Source organism: Telopea speciosissima, chromosome 5 (genome assembly GCF_018873765.1).
Source record: "Telopea speciosissima isolate NSW1024214 ecotype Mountain lineage chromosome 5, Tspe_v1, whole genome shotgun sequence".
NCBI classification, from domain to species: domain Eukaryota; kingdom Viridiplantae; phylum Streptophyta; class Magnoliopsida; order Proteales; family Proteaceae; genus Telopea; species Telopea speciosissima.
Genome location: NC_057920.1, coordinates 49,581,249 through 49,603,459, shown reverse-complemented (window position 1 = coordinate 49,603,459; position 22,211 = coordinate 49,581,249). Strand labels below are relative to the sequence as shown.

Here is a 22,211-nt window from a genome sequence, read left to right as displayed (position 1 = left end):
CTATGTGAGCATGCTTGTATGTATCCACTCATTGGGTTGAATGGAGCTTACCCCTCAGTATACCTTTCTTTTAGAAATGGCAGGTGGCATGGCGATGATGGATGCGGATCCTTCATCTCAGCTTCACATTAAGCAGGGAGCAGACATTGTAGGTGCTAAGCAGGAGGAGCATGATTCCTCATGTGCCTGTGACAGTTGTGCCTTTGATGACTACTGTTTGATGTGATTGGTAGTGTTGTTATGTTTTGAGATACTTTCTGGCACTTATTTTTGTGTAAATAATATTTTTGGGATATTATGTAAATATGGATGACTGTAAGCTTAAACATCAGAATGGTTACACAGACTTTACAACTATCATATAGAACTCTGTAGATGATGTTAATATATATAGTATTTTGATCTTCCGCTGCATTTCTCTGATTTATCATATTGATTACTATGATTATCAATTGTGAGTAGGCCAGAGAACTGAGATCCTGGTGATTTTGGGAATGTCTATGGACATTCAATCACATAACCCGGGTTAGTCTGGGTGGGGTGTGACAAACCCACTGATGTTCCCACTGACACTAGTGATGTGTGGACTATGTTTGTTGAAGACCAAAAGGAGAGTGAATAAGTCTATAATTGTTACAATGCAAATCCTTGAATCATAAGCTGAAGATCTAGTACTGTAACACTCACCGAACGATCACACAAGTCGATCCCCCTGATCAACTGATTAGATCATCCAGTGGTACTGTACATCAAATTACATTAATGTGCTTTGAGGCCCACATGCCTCGTGGTAAGTCTTCTCTCTTGTCTCTCACCATATTGTGTGATCCGTCATGTACTTCGTGTACCTTACAAAGTGGTGATGGCTGATTACACAGCCCAATGTGCAAGAATAATGCTAACTAGGCAAACAAGCTCAAGTGGCATGAAAGTATAAATAGGAAACTTAGGTTCTAAATCATTTTATTTCCATTCTCAAATCAGAATCTGAGCTCTAGAGAAAGAAGAGAAGAAGAAAGAGAAGACCTGGACTCACCTGGAGAAGATTTTGCTGGACTGCTGCTGTATATTTCTCTAGTTGATCATCAACTCTAGGTGGGAATTCTAACCTAAGAATTTACTCTTTCTTATGTTGTAATCCATTAGTTAATATATGAATCCTCCTCAAATTCACTTCTGGCCTTTCATGCATATCTTGTAAGCTATGAATGCTCCAACCCTAATTAATTTTGCACTATATGATCAAAAGATTAGTGCCAATTTCCTTAAATCTATTCAATTTTAGTTCAAATAGCTTTCAAACCATGATTAGGATTCATGTAACTTAATTGGCTTTGATTCCTCCTAATTGGAGCTAATTCGAGTTCCAATCTATTGTATTTTATGCGATTGATCTTTCCCCTCTAATCTTCCTCTTCAATTTGAGGTTTGGAGCAAACCATTTAAGTTTGAATCTCAAATCCAGGCTCTGTCCCGTGACCGGATGATCAAACCGGTCGATGTATCATCAACCCGTTAGAGCATCCAGTGTTCCTAGCAGAACTCTATTTTTACTATTTAGGTTTTGGTTTTGGGGATTGTTCTTATATCACTTGAGGGTTAATTAACACCAAATTTATATAGAGACAATTGATACGGCGAGGCCTCACGGGGTTTTGATTCGGGACTTGTAGGATTTATCACTGAAGTGACTTGGTGAGTTGGAAGTGACTTCTTTTGTGGAGTGTTTAATTTATTATATATTATATATGTTGCATACATTGAATCATGAATCATATGTGTTATGAATCATTTATTGCATTGAAATATGGATCTTTGGTTATGATTGTTAGAACGCATTGGAATGTGTATGTGATTTAAAGATAGAGAGCATGGTATGCATATGCATAGAAATTTATTTTATGTTGATCATTGTCATGAGGGTTGCAATGGCTATGACATGGACACTGTTCATACCTTCAATCATGCACATACACATCATAATTAGAATCATGTGGATAGAACGTACCCTGTACTACACTCCTTACTAACAGGGGTAAGGTATTGGTAACCAATGGTGACATCCGATAGACTGGAGTACCATTCTCAAAACTGGGTGATTGACGAGAATGCCAGGACCGGGTGAGAGCTAGGGTTGAATTAGGGAGTTTGTCGGACTGGATGTATAAGAGTGCTGGCAGGATTCCACTGCAACATGAGTTGCTATAGTACATAGACCCCATTATGATACTTAGGCATTTGCTTGTTAGGCATCTTGATTGTCATATATTGATTTATGCATTTTATCATGAACTAAGTTTGCTTGTGTGTATCTAGTGTGTATCCCCTCACTGGGCTCAGTGGAGCTCACCCCTCGAGATACTTTTCTTTTAAGGTGACATGGTAGGTGATCAGATGATGATCGACATGGATCCTTCTTTCCAGCATGATGTTGATCTAGGAGCTAACAGTTGAGGTGCTAAACAGGACAAGAAAGATGACACATGTGCCTGTGATAGCTGTGCCTTTAGCAGCTTCTTTTTAAGGAACACTGATATTCCTTTTGTGTATATATTCTTTTTGAATATTTATGTATTTATGGATGGATGTAAAGCTTTGGAATGCAGTATGGTATTGTATATAAGTATCACTTAGAAACTCTATAAATACATGTTTGTATGCTAGTATTGATCTTCCACTACTTATATCTGATTACTACTGATTTTATTATGATCATTAACTTTGAGATTAGACCACTGAATTGAGATTATGGTGTTCTTGGGAATGTCATGGACATTCAGTCACATAACCCTGGGTTATTTTGGGTGGGGTGTGACATAAGGCGTTGAGCGCTTGGTGCTGGGGTGCTTGGGCTTAGGCGTTTTGCAGCATGCACACAGACAACCATGGTTTCTTAGGTTTTTCACCATTCCCATATGGTAAATTGATAAATGGATCTTTCTCTCTTTGGTTCCCAAGGGTAAATAAATCAACACCCGTTAGGGTGTTGCTTTAACAGAGATGGAAACGCAGCGGAAGAGGATCTCGTACGGGTTTTGTTACTAGCTTCACGGACTCGAAAGTTCTCTTTCACGATCTTCAAATATCTTGAAAGATTTCTCCACGAGGAAGAACTCCACACCACAAATCCTTGGGAAGAGATGGAATCCCAAGATTACACAATTACTTGGAGAGTAGGGAGAGAGAGACAAATCTTGGTTGCCAATGTTATGATGGGACTTAGGGTTAGAGCATCTATTTATAGCCAAAACCCTAAGTCCCCCTCTTTTGTAGTCTTTCACTCAAACAAGGAAAGGGGGAGAGGGAGTCATTCACATAAAGTGAACGGCTCCCTCCCCTTGCTCACGGGTTGGGTCAGGCCGCCCCTCATGGGTGCCATGGATCGGGTCTAAGACTTGGATCCGATTAACACCCAGAAGTCAAAGAAACCCAAATCTCTCCTTCTATTCATAAGAAAAACAAGAACCCTGGGAAACTAAAAAACAATTTTTTTTCTTTTGTTATCTTTCCAAAAGATTCAAGAAACATAACCATACAAAAGAAACTGATTCTTGCAAGCCATAAGTTGTTATCCATGGATGGGAAAGAGTGGCTCTAATACCACATTGTTGGCAATCATGGGATCATCCCTTAGTTCTTCCAACGCAATAGATGGGGAAATAGATCAACATTGTATTTATGGTAAGACAAAAATTTATCACACCGATCTCTTCTTCTATCTCATAAGAATTTGGTAAAAGAGAAGAAGAGAAAAGAACATCTTTTTCCATCCCATACTCGAATGCATAGTGAAAAGAGATCGATTTGGATTTTCTTTCGCATCCCATGAATAACAAATAACACAAGAATAACCAAAAAAGAGTTAGTTAGATTTGCTAACCTGAAGAGCCTCAAGTGTTGCTCCTCTAGATAGTGGTTCTTCCTCCAATGAGCACACTAGGTAAAACAATCTTGAACCTTCTTTGGTGAAACCAAGGTTCTCCAGGTTAATATGAACTAAGGTTTCAAAACCCACACTCTCAATTACTAGAGAGCAAGAAGAAGGAGAAGAGACAAAGAGAGAGAGAGAGTAGACAGTTCGGCCAAGGGAAAGGGAGTGAAAAATCGGGCAAGAGTGCTTGGCTGATCCCCCTCCCTTAGGTATATATAGTTGGAGCTCCTTTTTGCTTTCTTAGTGAGAGTCTGACTCTCTCTCGTCTCTCTCCTCCTTGACTTGAACCTATTTAATCCTAGTGTGTATATAATTGGTGAAGATGCAGAATCTTAAAGGGAATAATAATTAATTATTTATTTTTATTTAATGGATGATAAAATAATAGAACCACATCCATTAAATTAAATAAACTAATTAATTAATTAGAAAGTCCTAAAAATACCCTTACGTAATAACATCTTATTATGTACCAACCCTCCACTAATCAATATCATCATTATGGAATCTAGGGCATGTATACATATACTGCCAAACCACATTCCATAGTACATGTCCATATTAAAGCGCCTGTGTACGTGATCGGAATATGCAAAACGAAATCAAACATTTTTAATCAAAACATACATATAATCTATCATTGTATGTGAATGTGAAAATAAGTTTAGCAAAACCATTTCCAAAATGGTATAGGATCCTGATTCTCATCCGACCATCCATAGATAACCTCTCACTTGATATTCCCCAATTAGGCAATAGAGACCATGTTGAGTAATTCTTTCACTCACAAAATGTTCGCACATTCCAAGAACACTGGCTTTGGTTCTTAGAACCTCAGTCATTGATAAACCAAAAAAAGTGTTCAAAATTTGCAATGACAGGATTCTCTCAGGTACTGAGTCTCGGTGACATATGTCTATCCCTTACTTACATCCGACAAAAACACATGAGGGAATAGTCATAAATAGATTCTTTGTCAATACATAATAATATGTACTCACATTTGTACTCTGACATCAATGTGCCTAGTTGTATCCAATGCGATGACCATATGATAAAGATGTCTAGCCCAAACCTTAGTCGTGACTACCATTTTAAGTGTAAACTTAAGGACACATACTAGTCAAAAAAAAAATTTGTGCATGCAACAATATAAAATCAAAATATATAAATAGTTCAATACAAACTAAAACAGGTTTGATGGACATATAAATCCAACAATCTCCCATTTGTACATCAAAGCTAATTTCTCATACATTTTAAATTTATGCCCTTCATGTGTTTTTCAAACAGTCCAGGAGACAAACCCTTTGTCATGGCATCAGACACATTTTCAGTCGTGTCTACCTTGGAGTTAAACACGTCGTCCTACTGGATAATCTCTCCAATGAGATTATACTTCTGCTTCATGTGCTTCTTCCTTTGATGAGCTCTAGGCTCCTTGGCTTGTGCAATTACCCCTTTGTTGTCATATAATAGGGGAATAGGGCATTTGACAAGTTCAAGCACAATATCTAGGGCCCATGTCTATTCTCTAGATTAATGGCTCTCAAATTTCATGGACATAATAATTAAACACATGATATCTTTACCAATCTCCTATCAGTCTCAAGGATGAAATTTCCATCCCATGTAACATCTCTACTATGGGAAATCTGACATCAAGAGGATTTAGGAAAATCAAAGAGTCAAAATAACAAACTAATCAACTTTGTATCACTATGTACACACACATATATATCTGGCTTTGAATTCAAACTATCTAGGTGTTTTAATAAATGGGCTGGGAAGATCTGACTCACTTCGACGGCCAAATGATTTTTCCTTGATAGTCTCAAGGATTGGTTTCCATGACTGAGCTCTGTAAGATATTTTATGATTATCATCCATCTTTACATGTTCTACAGATTCCTTTAATTCGACACTTGTAATAACCTCTTCAGAAATCGGTTTAACTCGTTCTGGTGTTGACTTAGATCTTCCCAGGCTCTGCAATACATCCAAAACTGGACTACTTTGTGGGCTCCTAGCATGATTAATGGATCCAGAACGTTTAGCAACCTTGGTAAGACGTGTTGCTATACCAACAAAATCAACCGGTGAAGCTTCCCACTGGAGAGCAGATAAGGGTAATACGTAGTAGATATTTCCTCGTTGAAGTTGAGTATCCGGTGAGAGAGCTTCTGAGGAGTTGAAGGAAATAAGTTGTGATGGGGTACAAACAAAATACTTAGGTGGCTTTCCTGTGATATCACCCACCGTGAGTGGATCATCGAAGTCTTGCACTGAGCCATTGAAGTGAACCACGCGAATAACATCAAAGGAATCTGGAAATGATCTGCAAGAGAAACAGCCACCCATCTTCTTCTTCTTCTTCTTCTTACAAGGAGCGATGTAAGAGAACACAGAGAGAAGACGATGAAGAGATTTATTTATTTATAGGTAGAGATTGCCTATTAAGGTGGACTTTTAGTTAGAGGACATGATGGGAATTTTATAATGTAAATGTCCTTTGTTACGCATTTTTAAACGTGTATAGCAGCAGACTAGGTCCACTCGGTATATTGACATTCTTCCCTTGGTTTTATTACACAAATGAACCTCTAATTCAAAAGGGATAAAATTCTCTGCACTGGGCGCAGGGTGCGTCCAGACAGATGGGATGGGCGAAATGATCGGCCACCCATCTTTAATGATCCAAACTCCACCCTTGTTCTGCCCTATGTGTCTAGGCACAAAATACGCCCAGTTGCACTCCCAGACAAAAATCGTGCCTACAATTCAAAATTAAGGCAATCTTTTTTTGAGTTGAAATCTTGTATTCTATAAATTGGGGACAGTTTCCGAAGGACCATTAACAACCCGTAGGGCTTGAAGTGCAGAGGAGTTGGCTTACCTTAGTGTTTATCGGGTGGGGGGGTTTCATGTGGGGGTTGGGGGTGACAATTCCCCAAGAAATTTTTAGATTTTGTGTAGGGTAAATTTGGAAAATTTATTGCTTTGTTTTCATATAAATTGTTGCGACAGGTTATTAGGATTACGGAGAATTCTTTTTAAACAAAGAGGTTTGAGAAAGTGAAAACTACTCTCATCTCGATGTCGACATGGGGATCTTGTCAAACCATGTAAATCCTTACATTATGATTGTGTGATTATTTCTTCTTTCTATCTTCGTGTTTCTACATCATAAATGGGGTATTGTTTTTACAAACCCAAATGAATTTGGGGTACGACAACACTGCACCGGCATGGATGAGTGAATTAAGATAATGCATGAGGGAAATAAGATAGTGAAGGGGGTATTTTGACTTGGTATTAAGCTTATGTCATGAAAGAGAGAACTTTTCAAACCACGTTTTCTCTTCCCCTGGTAAGCTAGACCTCCTATCTAAGAACTGTTTTGTGGTGCATGTGTCCCTTTCTTGGAGTTGGACAGTTAAGCAACCAAGCCCGCAAATTTGCTTGGTAGAGAGGAGATGGTAAAGTAAACGGAATCAGGTTTGACAAGATATACAATCCCTAGACCCTAGCTAGTGATAAGTACTGACTAAACACGCATCACCCATTAATTATCAACATTTGCTTGGTAATTCAGATAGACTCTGTCATCTAAAATTCTTTGTTATTATTCATTAATCGGACTTAGTATATCTCTCTGTTAACGATGAGGATACGCGTTAAATACTTAAATTATTTATCAAGCTAATGACCCTCAAACTCATTTTGATGATCTGGTCAACAGAATCACTCTACTCACTCTCAGCCTGCTTCGTCATGATATGGTTGGAGGTCTCTTAACCCAACGGTGTTGCTGAGAAAGTCACAGGGTTTTCATGTCCACTACGCAGGCTAGACTGAGTCATAAAATATTGTTTATTTGAGGGACTGCTCAGATGTGACGTACATCACCCCATCTCAAGAAAACACTTGAATTAGTCCATTTGGCAAAATGATATTTTTACGTTTGCTCAGGAGGTGGGGTTCATATAATATATATATATATATATATATAGGGGCACTGTTCTTTGTGTCACAGCGCAGGTTATACTTAGGCACATGGAGGTGGGTGCAATGACCACCCTGCTCCCCTGCACAGGCTGCCCATGTGCTTGGACGCTTGCGCTGCGGCAGAGAGAACATTCTCCCATATATATATTATTATCACATGAAAGTAAGGCAATTAATCAATGAAGTTATAGCTTTAAATAACTTGATTCTGTCTCCAACGAGCACCGCCCCTATTAACACTTGCAGCCGCGGCATCCCCCTTCCCCTCTCTACCCATCGTTCTCCATGGTTTATGGAGACTCCACGGCCTCTCCTATATCCATCGCCACTCCTACCCCTACCACTAAACCACAAAACCACCCCACCCTTCCTGTTACCACCCGTTATCCACTCACACCCCCATGCCCACCATTATCTTTCTCTTAAACTCACCTCCAAAATTTTTTTATTTTGAAAAACCTAGTTGGAACCTATTGACGATATAACCCTCTCTTGCGGTTATACATTCCATGTAGAACTCAATCTCTTATTTCTGGCAACTGTTATCACATGCGATATGGATTCTGTCTCAAACTGGAAAATCATGATCACATGCGATATGGAATCCTCTCCAGATGGAAGATTCACAACAATCTCTGTCAATATGTAAATCATATATTCTGTGTAATCTTTGTTATTTGTTTCATTGTAAATCTCAAGCTCTTGTAATCTTGTATATATTCCTCCATTGAGGAATCATACTTTAATGGTAATAATATCACATTAACATGGTATCTAGAGCCACCTTGCTCCAATGAGTTGCTCACCTCTAAACGAATTTTTTTTCCCTTAGCTGCTCACCTCTAAACGAATTTTTTTTCCCTTAACTTCTAATCGACCATGACTGGCTCCCCCACCCACTCCAGCGGTGCCTCCACTCTCGGCCAAGATCCTCCTTCTCTTGGTGGTGCGGTCCCCTCTTTCCACCATATCCCTGAAGCTCACGTCCAACAACTTTATTTTCTATCAAACCCAGATTGAACCATTCCTGGTTGGTCAGGTTCTCTTCGGCTATCTTGATGGCACGTTCCCTTGCCCTGACGATCCCACCGCTCCTGCTACCTGGCGTCGCCAGGACTCTCTTCTCCGCAGCCTTCTCATCTCCTTTATTACTGAAGAGGTTTTCCCTCTCATTCTTTGGAAAACTACAAGCCGCGACATATGGCAATCCCTGTGCATTGCATTTTCTTCTCCTTCGGAGAGTCGTCTGATGTCTCTCACCATGGCCATGCAAGATCTAATTCAGAAGTTTGATGAGTCTGTTTCACAGTTCGTCCAGCACGCCAAGTCCATCTCTGGCGAGCTAAGTGCTGCTGGCCATCTTCTGCGCCCGACTACATTTAATCTGCATATTTTTCGTGGTCTCGAATCTGACTTCCGTTCTATGATGGATTCTCTCTTAACCAGGATTGATGTTGTTGCTTACGAAGACCTTCACGCCATGCTCTTGAGTCACGAATTTCTTCATGGCTCTTCTTTGAAGTTGGCACTCTCTAAATTTTCTTCACCTGATTCGTCTCCTGCAGCCCACACGGTTCAGCATGCCACCACCTCTCCTCCCTCCGGTTCTCCCTACCAAACCGTTGTGGCAGGGATTTTCGTGGTAGGGGCCATGGTGGCAAGGGGCGTGGTGGTTTTCCTCTCAGTACACCAAGACAACAATATAGCAGGTTCTATTGCACTTATTGTGGCTGCACCAACCACTCTGTCGAACGTTGCTTTCTTTGCCTCAAACAAGGTTACCCGCAGGGTTCTCCACAGTACCCTCCTACCCACACACCACTTGCCCATTATACCTACCCCTCGACTACCCCTTCCTATGTCCATTCCCAACCGCCACTACTACCTATCCCGCCCTCAGCTGCACCTCTTCCCTGGTATCCCGACACAGGCGCCTCTCACCATGTAACCCCGGACCTACAGACCTTGTCCCAATATGATGAACATTGGTGCTGATCAGTTATAGGTTGGCAATGGTAAGGGCTTACCTATTTCCCATCTTGGTTCTACATCTCTTCCTTCTCACTCTTCTAAATTTTTTTACTTGAATAATGTTCTGCACATTCCTTTTATTACTAAACAATTACTTTCTATTCAGTAGTTTGCTCGTGATAACCATGTTTTTTTTTTTTTTGAATTTCTTCCTTCTCATTTTCTTGTGAAGGATCTAGTCACCAAGTCCACTCTGCTGTCCGGACCGAGTAATGGGGGACTCTATGAACTTCGCTCTTCCCCCCCTCCTTCTGCTAATGGTGCTATTCGAACCTCCATGGAACTTTGGCATCGTCGATTGGGGCACCCCAATGAGCGTCTTCTTCGGCATATGGTTAATATTAATAATTTATCACATTCTTCATCTCATATTAGTACTTTGTGTTCTGCCTATCAGTTTGGCAAGTCTAGTAGATTAACTTTGCATGAAACATTTAGTAAGAGTATTTTCCCATTGGATTTAATTTTTAGTGATGTTTGGGGGCCTTCACCTACCCCATCTTTGGAAGGTCATAAATATTATGTAATTTTTATTGACGATAATACCAAGTTTATATGGTTTTATCCTCTTGTGCGCAAATCTGAGGTGCTTTCTATTTTCTCTAATTTTTAAGGCTCTTGTGGAAAGGCAATTTGGTCGTCAAATCAAATATGTGCAAACTGATTGGGGGTGAATTTTGAAGCCTCCTCACTTTTTCAAAAACTTGGGATTCACCATCGATTATCTACGCCTCATACCCATGAACAGCAAGGGACGGTTGAATGGCTTCACCGTCACATCGTTGAAACTAGATTGTCCCTTCTTGCTCATGGGTCTGTTCCACGCTATTTTTGGCCATTTGCTTTTGACACTGCAGTGTACTTAATAAATAGGATGCCTTCTTTCGTTTCTCTTGGTATTTCACCGTTTCAATTGGTTTTTCATAAACGACCTGATTACACCTTTCTCAAAGTTTTCAGGTGCCTCTGTTTTCCTTATCTTAGACCATACAATAAAAATAAAATGGATTTTTGGTCTTCACCGTGCATTTTCTTAGGATATAGTCCCTCTCATATGGGTTATTGGTGCCTCAATCTACGAACCAATCGTCTCATTATTACGCGTCATGTTCAATTTGATGAGGGGAATTTTCCCTTCTCCAAATCCATCTTAGGTGCACCACCATCTCCTCCTTAGGCGTCAACCCCAATATAGGTTCCATCTCCATCTCATTTACCCCCCATGCCCCTACTGGCCTTCCCCCAAGTCTCACCGGTGCCATCATCTCTCCCTTCCCTCGTTTCCATCTACAACACGGCCTCCCCCTCTCCTATACCCACCAACTCCCAAGCCCCCATCTCCCCTACACCATCCTCCACTCTCTCACGGACCCGACCACTTTGTGACCTCTAGCCGGCTCTAACCCAACCTGCCCCAGCCCAACCGACCCCCCATCTACCCAACCCCAACCCCTACTGCCCCCAACCTCTACCCATCCCATGCAACTTCACCAACAAACCAAGCCTCCCCATGCCCTCTCCACTAATGTTGTTTCTGTGGAACCAACTTGTTTTACACAGGCTTCAAAGGGTTTTGAATGGCTCCAAGCAATGGCGGAGGAATTTAATGCCTTGGTTCATAATGGCACATGGTCCCTTGTACCACGGACCCCTAACATGAATCTGGTTGGTTGTAAATGGGTGTACCAGATCAAGCGCAAGGTAGACGGTTCTCTTTAGCACTACAAAGTGCGCTTGGTTGCGAAGGGCTTCCATCAACAATATGTTATTGATTACAGTGAGACTTTTAGTCCAGTTGTGAAGCCCACTACAATCCGTTGTGTCCTATCTATTGCGGTCTCTCAGGGCTGGCAAATAAGGCAATTGGACGTTCACAACGCTTTTCTGCATGGTTTGCTACGGGAGGAGGTATACATGACCCAATCACAGGGCTTTGTTGATTCTAATTATCCATCTCATGTTTACAGACTTCATCGTTCTCTATACGGCCTCAAGCATGCCCCATGGGCTTGGTTTCATTGCTTGTCATCCTTCCTTCTTCAGCATGGTTTTACAGGTTCTAAGACTGAAAACTCGTTGTTCATTTGGTGCACCGGTTCTCATGTCTGTTACATTCTAGTTTATGTGGATGACATATTAATCACGAGTAGTGATGCTTCTGCCATTCCTACCCTTCTTGCAAAACTGTTCGGAGAATTCTATATTAGGATTTGGGACCACTACATTTTTTCTTGGGGATTGAGGCTACATATCATTCCCGTGGGCTGCTTCTCTCACAGTCTCGATATATTTCTGATTTACTCTGGCGCACTGGAATGGTTGACTGCAAACCCATTAAGACGCCTAGCTATGTCTACTCTGAAGGATTCGGACTCAAGGGTACTCCTCACGATAACCCTTCTAAGTATTGCTCTGTTGTTGGGGCCCTTCAATATGTGACTCTCACTTACCCGGATGTGGCATTTGTAGTCAATCGTGCTTGCCAATATATGCATTTCCCAACGAAGAATCATTGACAGCTTGTTAAACCGATTTTACGCTATCTTAAGAGCACCTCCACCCGCATTCTTTTATTGGAACGATCCCCCTCATGCCAGTTACAAGCCTTCTCTAATGCCGACTGGGCTAGTGATGGGGCGGACCACAAATCCACAGGAGGGTTTGCTATTTTTCTTGGGCCAAACTTGATCTCTTGGACATCGTGGAAACAATGCATTGTAGCCTGCTCTTCGACAGAGGCCGAGTATAAGGCATTGGCAGATGCCTCTGCCGAACTGATTTGATTGGAATCTCTATTTTTGGAACTTGGTTTCCCTCTTCATGGTTCTCCCGTGTTGTGGTGTGACAATATTGGTGCCACTTACCTCTCTGCCAATCCTATTTTTTATACCCGCACCAAACACGTGGAAGTTGATTTTCACTTTGTTAGTGATCGTGTGGCCAAGAAACAACTCCAGGTTCAATTCATCTCCACTCATGATCAACAGGTTGACACATTCACTAAGGCTCTAGCTACTGTTCAATTTGAATTCTTGAGGGACAAGTTGAAGATTCGGTTGCACGATTCTCCACCTTGAGGGGGTGTATTGACGATATAGCCCTCTCTTGCGGTTGTACATTCCATGTACAACTCAATCTCTTATTTCTGGCAACTACTATCACATGCAATATGGATTCTGTCTCAAACTGGGAAATCATGATCATATGCGATATGGAATCCTCTCTAGATGGAAGCTTCATCAACAATCTTTGTCAATATGTAAATCATATATTCTGTGTAATCGTTGTTATTTGTTTCCTTGTAAATCTCAAGCTCTTCTAATCTCGTAAAAATTCCTCCATTGAGGAATCATAATTTTATGGGAGTAATATCACATTAACAGAACCGTTCCTTCAAGGTCAAAATCTCTATGGGTACCTTGATGGATCCTGATGAGCACATTTATGTGTGAAATCTTAGGGCATAAAGCATACATTTTATCACATTGGACAGAGTTACTTTGGTGCTTTCTTGTGTTTTTCAGGTTTTGAGCTATTTTGGATTATCGGGAGCTGCATGTCCCAAGTTACACGTAAAGTTGCCATTTTTCCTTCCGTGGCTGTAAAGAGGACTAAATTTGGAGCAAGTTGGACGTGACGGAACGCAAGTACGCATTCGTCTAGCCCACCGTACAGTTGATTATTCTTTTCAGCCCAAGAAAGGATAATGGGTCAGAAAGGAGCTGTAGTGCAAGCCCATAGTCAGTCTACCACTGCCCAAGGACATTTTTGATATTATAGAAGATATTTCTAAGCAATGGTGGAGATCTACTACAAGTACAGGGCCGTTTCAGCAAATTTGCATTCTTGAAGAGAGAGAAGGACTGCTACCCACATGGAGGGACCCACATTGCCATTAGATTCCATTAATTTTGAAGGCCCACAAGGTGTCCACGATTTTTATGGGCTGCATTTAATGCCCCACGATTTTTAGAGGACACATTGGGGATTTTGTTATTTGGTTGAGTGGAATCCTAGTCATCACTATCCTAGTCATCACTCTCTCTCTCTCTCCTCCAACTTTTCAAGGGCATTCCTGGAATTTCATTTAGGATAGATTTATTTTGAAAGATATTTTCTCATCTATGGAAAGTTGAAAAATCAAAGATGCTTGGATTTTATTGCTTGGAGAAGATATCTACAAAGAAAAGGAAGCACAAGTTAGAATTAGAAATTTACTTTTCTAGAAATAGAAGGTTTATGTAAACAATATTCTTTTCTCTTCCTCTTTCTATTTTTTTCTTTTTTCTTGGGATTCAAGGCAATGTAAAGGAGGAAGGAGAAGAGAATATTCTCTTTTTTTAGGGAATATTTCTCCTACACTTCCCTCTTCTCTCTTCTCCCCTTTCCCCTATAAATACCCCCTACCTCTCTTGTAAATTTGGCTCATTCACTTAGTGAAATTTCTTCTCTTCTTCTCCTTCTAATTTGTGATTTTTGGATTTTCTAAGTTCGAGTTTGCTTTTTCGATTTTTATTTAATGGTTATAATAGGTTTAGTTTATGCTTTAATTTCAATTTAAGTATTCAATTGGGTTGTAATTTCTTAATTCTAGTTTAGGTTTTAAGCCTTCTAGTCTAAGTTCTTAAGTTGATGACAGGACTTGAAGATTTAGAAGAAGAGGCCATGGTAAGTTTATGGAAGTATTCAAGCTTTTCAATTACATTCATGCAAGCACATCCAGGTTTTACTATCTAAACTCTCAATCTCACTCTCCATCTCCTCTGTCTCTCTCTATCTTCTTCTTCTTCTCCCTCTATTTCTTTTATTTTAATTTTATATGGTTGTGGTATGTGGATGCATTTTTATTCCCTTATTTCTTTTTATGTGGTTAGTATGTGTGGCTGCATTTTTATTCCTTTCAATTCGCTTTAGTTTGATAGGTTAGATGCTCATGTGTTAGGACGCCGATTTAATCCCTTAATTTTGTTAGATGCCTAAAAGTTAGGATGCATTGATTTTCGTTAGTTTAATTAGTTTAATTTAACACTTTAATTTAGTTCACTTTGCATTACTTTCAAGTTAGTTAAATAGAGTGGCGTATATCTCCTCGTGTTCAACCCGTAGTTACAATTGACCCGTACACTTGCGGTTTTATTTTAACTCAAACAGATCCCTACCGTGTCCTTTCGATGCAGCGGCTGTCTCTGCCTAGTATCAATAGGATGCCCTAATTCAAAATTTTCTCATCGCATCTCTTTTCGAATAGGTTTTTTCCCTCACAATCGGCAAAACCACAAACCAAGCCATCTAGAAAACTCTCTCCACCACGTGTGCCTCTACATCTACTATTTGAGTGTTGTCGCTTCACCTAGCACTATAGGATCTTCTTCACAAACTCGAGGGGCTCATTTCCTCATTCTTGCAACATGCGAAGGTCATCTTCATTGAACTCAGTGCGGCTGGGACACTGTTATCCATCGCTGACTTCAACATACACATATTTTGATCTCTCCGATCTGAATTTCATGGTCATACCAACCCTGATGGGGTGCCCTACTCTGATACCTTATGATTAACTTCACTCTATGCTTCTCAACCATGAATTCCTTCACAGTTCTTCTCTCAAGAAGCTTACGCTTGTTGATGCCTCTACCAATAACACATCTCCAACTGCCAACATTTGTTAGCCGTGGATCTAAGTTCAGCTCTGAAGCCAAACAAGGCCGATCTGCCTCTACTGATTGCATCCTATCTCGGGGTCGTGGTTGTCGTATTAGGCGCGGTGGTCGTGGTTGTTCCAATCAGCAAGGTTGCCTATGGTGTACCATTTGCCACATTCCAATCATCATATCTTCAATTGTTATTACTGCCCTCAACCCCCTGGTCATCTGCTTACCATACCTATCCATCATCCACTCCACCACTGCCTTACCCTCTTGGCTGACTCATTATCCCTACTATCCTCCTTCTTACCACAATCAACCTCCCTTACTAGCTACCTCCCTCTCCCTCTACCTGGTACCTTGATATAGGTGCCACTCACCATGTCACACCTCACATGTAGTCCCTATGAAACTTACACAGATATGGATCAGTTTCACATCAGGAATGGTAAGGGGCTTTCTATAACCCTTGTTAGTACTACTTTTGTTCCCTCCCCCCATCGTTCTTTTCAACTTTCTAATTTTCTGCATGTTCCTTAATGAAATAAATCTCTTCTTTTAGAACAGTATTTTACCAAAGATAATAATATTTATTTTGAATTCCATCATTCGTGTTTTCATGTTAAGGATCCGAAAACCAGGAGAACTCTTCTTTTCGGACGAAGTAAAGGCGGTCTTTACACCTTCCCAATACCATCCAGTCCTCCAACCAATATTTTTGAGCATACCACATGTGATAGATGGCATAAAAAACATGGCCACCCCCTTGAGAGTGTCCTTCTTCAGATTCTGTGTTCAAAAATTACCGTGACTTTCCTCTAAAGTAAGTCCTCTTTGTAGACTTGCCAACTTGGTAAGGCCAGTAGGATTAATTTACATGATTCTTCCAGTTGTTGTTCTTTTCCTTTGGATGTAATTTTTACGGGCATTTGGGGATCTTATCATTTTGTTTCAATTAATGGATTTCACTACCTTTTTATTTTTGAGGATGATTGCAGTAGATATATCTAGTATAATACTCTCCTTCATTGTTCTGAGGATTTCGATATTTTTGAAAGGTTTCAAGCGCTTGCTGAGCACCAGTTTGATAGAGAAATTAAAGCCCTGCAATCTAAATGGGGAGGTGAATAGCACACTCTCCCCTGCTTTTTTGAACAATTAAGTGTTGGACAAGTGTGTGTCCATCAAACCCGATTCGGTCCGGTTCAACCCGGTTCACCTTTGTATTGAACATTTATACATTTTAGTTTAATATTGTCACATGCGATATAAAATTTTTTAGCATTATGTGTCCGTAAGTTATACTTAAAATGGTAGTCACGACTAGGGTTTGGGCTGGGCACCCTTATCATATGGTCGTCGCATTGGGTATGCCTAGACATGTGATGTCAGGGTACGAATGCGAGTGCTCACATGTTTGATATGTGCATTGGCGAAGAATCTACTTTGTCGATTTACTGCCAGATGTAGGAAGGGATAGACATGTGTCACCGACACCCTGTACCTGAGGGAACCCTGTCACTGCAAAGTGTGATCGCATTCTTTGGTTCATCAATGACTGAGACTCAAGCGAGTCAAAGCCGGTGTTCTGGGAATGCGTGAACACTTTATGAGTGAAAGAGTTATCCAACACGGTCACCACTGCCCAATTGGGGAACACCAAGATAGAGACTGTCAGGCATGGTCGGATCGAACTGGATCCAGATCGCTTTTGGAAATGGTTTTGCAAAATTTATTTTACATAAAATGATACATTATTTATAGTTATTTCAAATAAAATGTTTTATCGAGTTTTGCGGGACTCGATCGGATGCACAGACGCTCTTATATGGACATGTACTATGGATTGGGGTTTGGCAGTACATGTGTACATGCCCTAGATTCCATAATGATGGTGTTGATTAGTGGGGGGGTTGTATATGATAAATTGTTATCATATAGGGAGTTATTTGGAATTTGCTAATTTAATTGGCTCTTTATTTAATTAATGGATTTGGTGCTAATTGTAATTATCCATTAATAATTAAATAAAGAATCTAATTAATACTTTCCCTATTAGATTCTGCTTCTTCACCTGTGTAGCACTTTGAGTTTAAACAAAACTGCCAGACTGAGAGAGAGAGAGAGAGTCAGACTCTCACTAGGGCTCTATTAAATCTATCTAGGATTTAATTAAACCCTATTATTATAAATAGGGGACCAAAAAATGTAGAAGAGGCAGCTCTCCACATTTTTGGAGCAGACACTCTCTCTCCTACGTTTTTGGTTTCTCTCTCTCCCTCTTGTGATCTCTTTTCTTCTTCTTGCTTCTCTCACCTGTGTTTGAGAGTTAGGGTTTGTGAAACCCTAGATCTGTGCTGAGGAGTTTGAGGGCATCTGGGACTGGCGTGGAGAACCTTTGTAGCACCATTGGAGGTTCAGATCTATTTGCTTGGAGCGCTCGCTGGAGGAAGAACCACTGTCTATTGGAGGAGCAACACTTAATGCTCACCAGGTTAGCAGTTCTTCATTAATTCCTTCAGTTTATTGATTATTAATATTTATGGGATGCGAAAGAAACTCCAATCGACCTTTTTCGCTGCGCATTCGAGTTAGGGATGAATCCCCCTTGCCATGTGATGGACTAGGGATGAGTTTCTTCGTCCCTACTGTGATAATAAATTTTATGGGACACATGAGGGAAGGAGAAACCCTAACAGGGATGCACTAGGGTTCCCATGGGCGACCATGGAAAACCCTAAAAATTAAAATGGGGCACCCATGGGACACCATGGGCTAACCCAGGGCGTGCAAAACCCTAAGAATAAATATTTTGGTCTCCCTAGGGAACCATGGTTTGATCCCTGGACCGTTGTTTAGCCAACGGTGTGGTATCAGAGCCACCTTTCCCACCCATGAATATTAGATAATTAATAGTTTAATGTAATTATCATGAGTGGGATGCAAGTTGGCACATGGGTGGTTAGAATATGGTTGTTGTAACAACCTTACCATGTGCACATGGGTAGTTACAAGGTTGTTAGTGTAACAACCTACCTATGTGATGATGGATTTGGTTTGTTTTATTTATTCCAATTATTGAAGCATGTATCCAATTAGGTTGCGATTACTAATTTTTAATTTTAAAATTTTTTAATCATATTCTATATGTGGGGGGGGGGGGGGGAGCGCACGCTGCCAAGCCTCTGCGCACGCCCTCCCCCATGAACCTACCCCTGTGCGCATCCCCTTGCGGTCAGCAAGCTTGCGGGCTGCGGGCCTGCAGGCTGCTGTCCGTGGGCCTTGTGCCTATGGGCTGTGCAGGGAGTGCCTGCAGCCTGCGCAAGTGGGCTGCATGCACCCCCTTGTTTTTCCTCCAGTTTAACAATAAAAATAAATATAAATAAATAAAAAAACATTATTTTTTTAAAACAGAATTTTATTATTTTGTTTTGTTTTTTGGAGGATGATGATGGATGAAGAGATTCCCTCATTAGCCACTTGCAATTAAAATGCAATGCGATTTTAATTTTATGGGCTTGGATACATGTTATCACATGCGATGTGGTGGTTCAATAATTGAAGGAATCCATGTTTTAACTTTTGGTTTACTTGCTTTAATGCCCATGCATGGAATTATATTATGATGTGATTATGGGAATGACATTCTAATAAATGGATGGATTGTTTATGTATGTGATACATGGGGTTATGGGTGGATGTGATGCTTCTCTCTCTTTCTCTCTCTCCCCCTATCTTTTTTATAAACAAATGTACTCCACCCCATGGGCAGCCCAAATGGTGGGTTGGTTTCACCATGCGGGGTTTCTTTATTATTATGGAAAGGAAAGTGTATAGAATTTTTCTTAGGTTTCCATTATAATTTTAGAGGAGTTAGGACTCCCAGGGCATGTTGATGGTCATCTATATGTGGTGTTCAAATCTTATGGAGATGCAAGTCACCTACTTTGAAGACGTAATCGGGCGGAGGAGATGATCGAGGCGTGGCATCCATGGCATGATAAATGCACCCAAAGTTATTAGTTTTATTTTTATTGGGAGGGTTTTTTAATTGCTTCTGATAAAAATGCCGCCATCCCATAATCACTTTTAATTAATGTTGATTAATTATGTTGTTTAAATCTATCCATGTATGTGAGAGTTAATTAATCCCTCTTTATTCACAATACATGTATGATATGGACTAGTCTTAATCGGTAGACATGCCCATGGCCTCCTATTGAAGATAAATGTAGAAAGTGTGTGACATGACCCTGCATAAGCCAACAGGACATTGCCAAGACCTCTGTCACACATTTATCTATATTTACCTCTATCTAGATACGTTAGGGTATGGATAGTGAGAGGGCACTGCGACAGTGGGCCATCTTTCATGATTCCATGATTCTAACTAATGCAATAGGTAAGTCCATGACTTGGGTATATGTCAGCCGACAGGATCTGGACATAACACCCAGGTGGCCAAAAATATTGAAAGCCCATGAGACGGACAACTTGGTCCACACTACCATAGTGTGTATAATGACTCCCGATAGGGTAGGTTATGCATGCAAGGGTTGTAGGTATCCAATTCATCTTTTGGGTTATGAGGGAAACCCAAATCATGAAAGACCATTGATGTGTGTGTGCTCAATTTATTATTTTCAATGGTTATTAATTAGCATGTGGTTATTTACTTGTGCATATGTAGATTAATATATGATGGCTGTCGTTAATTCCAACCTGTTAACACTCATTAGCGAATACAAACTTAATGGTACAAACTATGTCGATTGGTACCGGAGCATTAAGTTGCTCCTGACTGCTGAAGGACTGTCCACAGTTCTAGATGAACAAGTTCCTCCTCAATCCGACCCGAACAATTTTGAGGCAAATGAAGAGATGCAAGAGTTCCTCATGAGGGATTCTAAGGCATCACTCTATGTCCTAGGATCGTTGGAAAAATCAGTTGTAGACTCAGTCAAGGATATACGCACTGCTGGGGGTAAAATGGATAAGCTTGCTGAATTGTTCAACAGGCAGTTGACACACGCACATTCTGATGCGGTGAGTCAAATCCATAACTCCAAGATGTCCCAGGGGACTCCAGTGATGGATCATGTAATGAAAATGATCAATCTGTTTGAAAAACTGTAATCCATGGGGACTGATTTCAGCCTGCGATACAAGACTGATGTGATCTTAGCGTCACTCACTTCTGCCTACGCACTTTTTAGGATGTCGTACAAGATGTCCAAGAAGGAGATGGAGCTCACTGAGCTTGCTAATGCACTAATAGAGGCTGAAGTGTCCTTGAAAAAGGACAAGGCTGAGGTCAATGCAACTGAGGCAAAGCCTTCTTCAAATGGGAAGAAGAAGAAAAAGGGAAGTAAGGGTAAGACCCTGAAAGCCAAGGGTGGGAAGTCTGGCAATAAAGGCAAAGGCAAGTGCTTCTATTGCAAGAAGGAGGGTCACTGGAAAAGAAATTGTCGTGGTTACCTGGCAACTTTGAAAGACAAGAAGCCAGATGAAACAGAGGCTGCTAAAGAAGGTACATGTGATGTTCACGTTCTTTATGAGTCTAATTTGTCTTTTGAACCGACCAATTCTTGGTTGGTGGATAGTGGATCCACTGTTCACATTTGCAATGATTTGCAGGGGTTCAAGGAGACAAGGAACCTGGAAAAAAATGAAGTGCGTCTTCGGATGGGAACTGGAGTTGAGACCATGGCGTTGGCTGTGGGAACTTTTATTTTAAATTTTAGTTCTGCTATTTTAGTTTTAAAGGATTGCTATTATGTACCCTCTTTCAAGAGGAAGATAATTTCAGTTTCAAAATTTGTTTTGGACAGATATAGTTTTTCCTTTAATTCTAAATTGATTATTCGTTTTAATAATTCCTTTGTGGTATCCGGATATATGCAAAGTGGTTTGTATTTTTTAGATTGCCCTATTAGAACGAATGTTGTTTCAAATGTTGATTTGAAACGGAAAGCAGCTCCAGTGAACTCAACATATCTGTGGCATCTAAGATTGGATCACATAAATGTAGATCGAATCAGTAGATTGGTGAGGGATGGGCCCTTAGAGAGTCTGAGGGTAGAACCATTCCCCACCTGTGAGTCATGCCTTCCGGGCAAAATGACCAAGAAACCCTTTAGCAATAAAGGTGTTAGAGCCACAGATCTATTGGAGTTGATACACACTGATGTGTGTGGACCCATAAACATACAAGCAAGATATGGGTATGAGTACTTTATCACATTCACTGATGATTACTCTAGATATGGTTACATATACTTAATGCCTTGGAAATCAGAAGCCTTTGATAAATTCAAAGAATTCCAAGCCGAGGTCGAAAGACAGCTCGATAAATGCATCAAGTCCTTACGATCAGATCGTGGAGGGGAATATCTATCGGATGAGTTTAAAAAACATCTCATATCCCAAGGGATAGTTTGTCAGCTAACTAATCTAGGCACACCACAACAAAATGGTGTATCCGAACGACGCAATCGGACCCTATTGGATATGGTCAGGTCAATACTCACTTATAGTGAGCTGCCTCTTTTTTTTTAGGGGTACGCTTTAGAGACGGCGAGATATATCTTGAATAG

General features: G+C 40.6%; 1 protein-coding gene and 1 pseudogene across 1 annotated transcript; both read right to left on the bottom strand.

The window, feature by feature from the left end:
• Positions 1 to 5,689: 5,689 nt before the first annotated feature.
• Positions 5,690 to 6,292, bottom strand: LOC122663036. Its single transcript, XM_043858745.1, has one exon. It carries the CDS (start codon positions 6,290 to 6,292, stop codon positions 5,690 to 5,692), a length of 603 nt encoding a protein of 200 aa, XP_043714680.1.
• Positions 6,293 to 8,801: 2,509 nt separating this feature from the next.
• The window catches only part of LOC122663035, a 33,334-nt pseudogene continuing 19,924 nt past the window's right edge, over positions 8,802 to 22,211 (bottom strand).

Bases quoted from the DNA above. Each gene is read 5' to 3' on its own strand.
- LOC122663036 (XM_043858745.1), bottom strand. From the start codon at position 6,292: ATGGGTGGCTGTTTCTCTTGCAGATCATTTCCAGATTCCTTTGATGTT.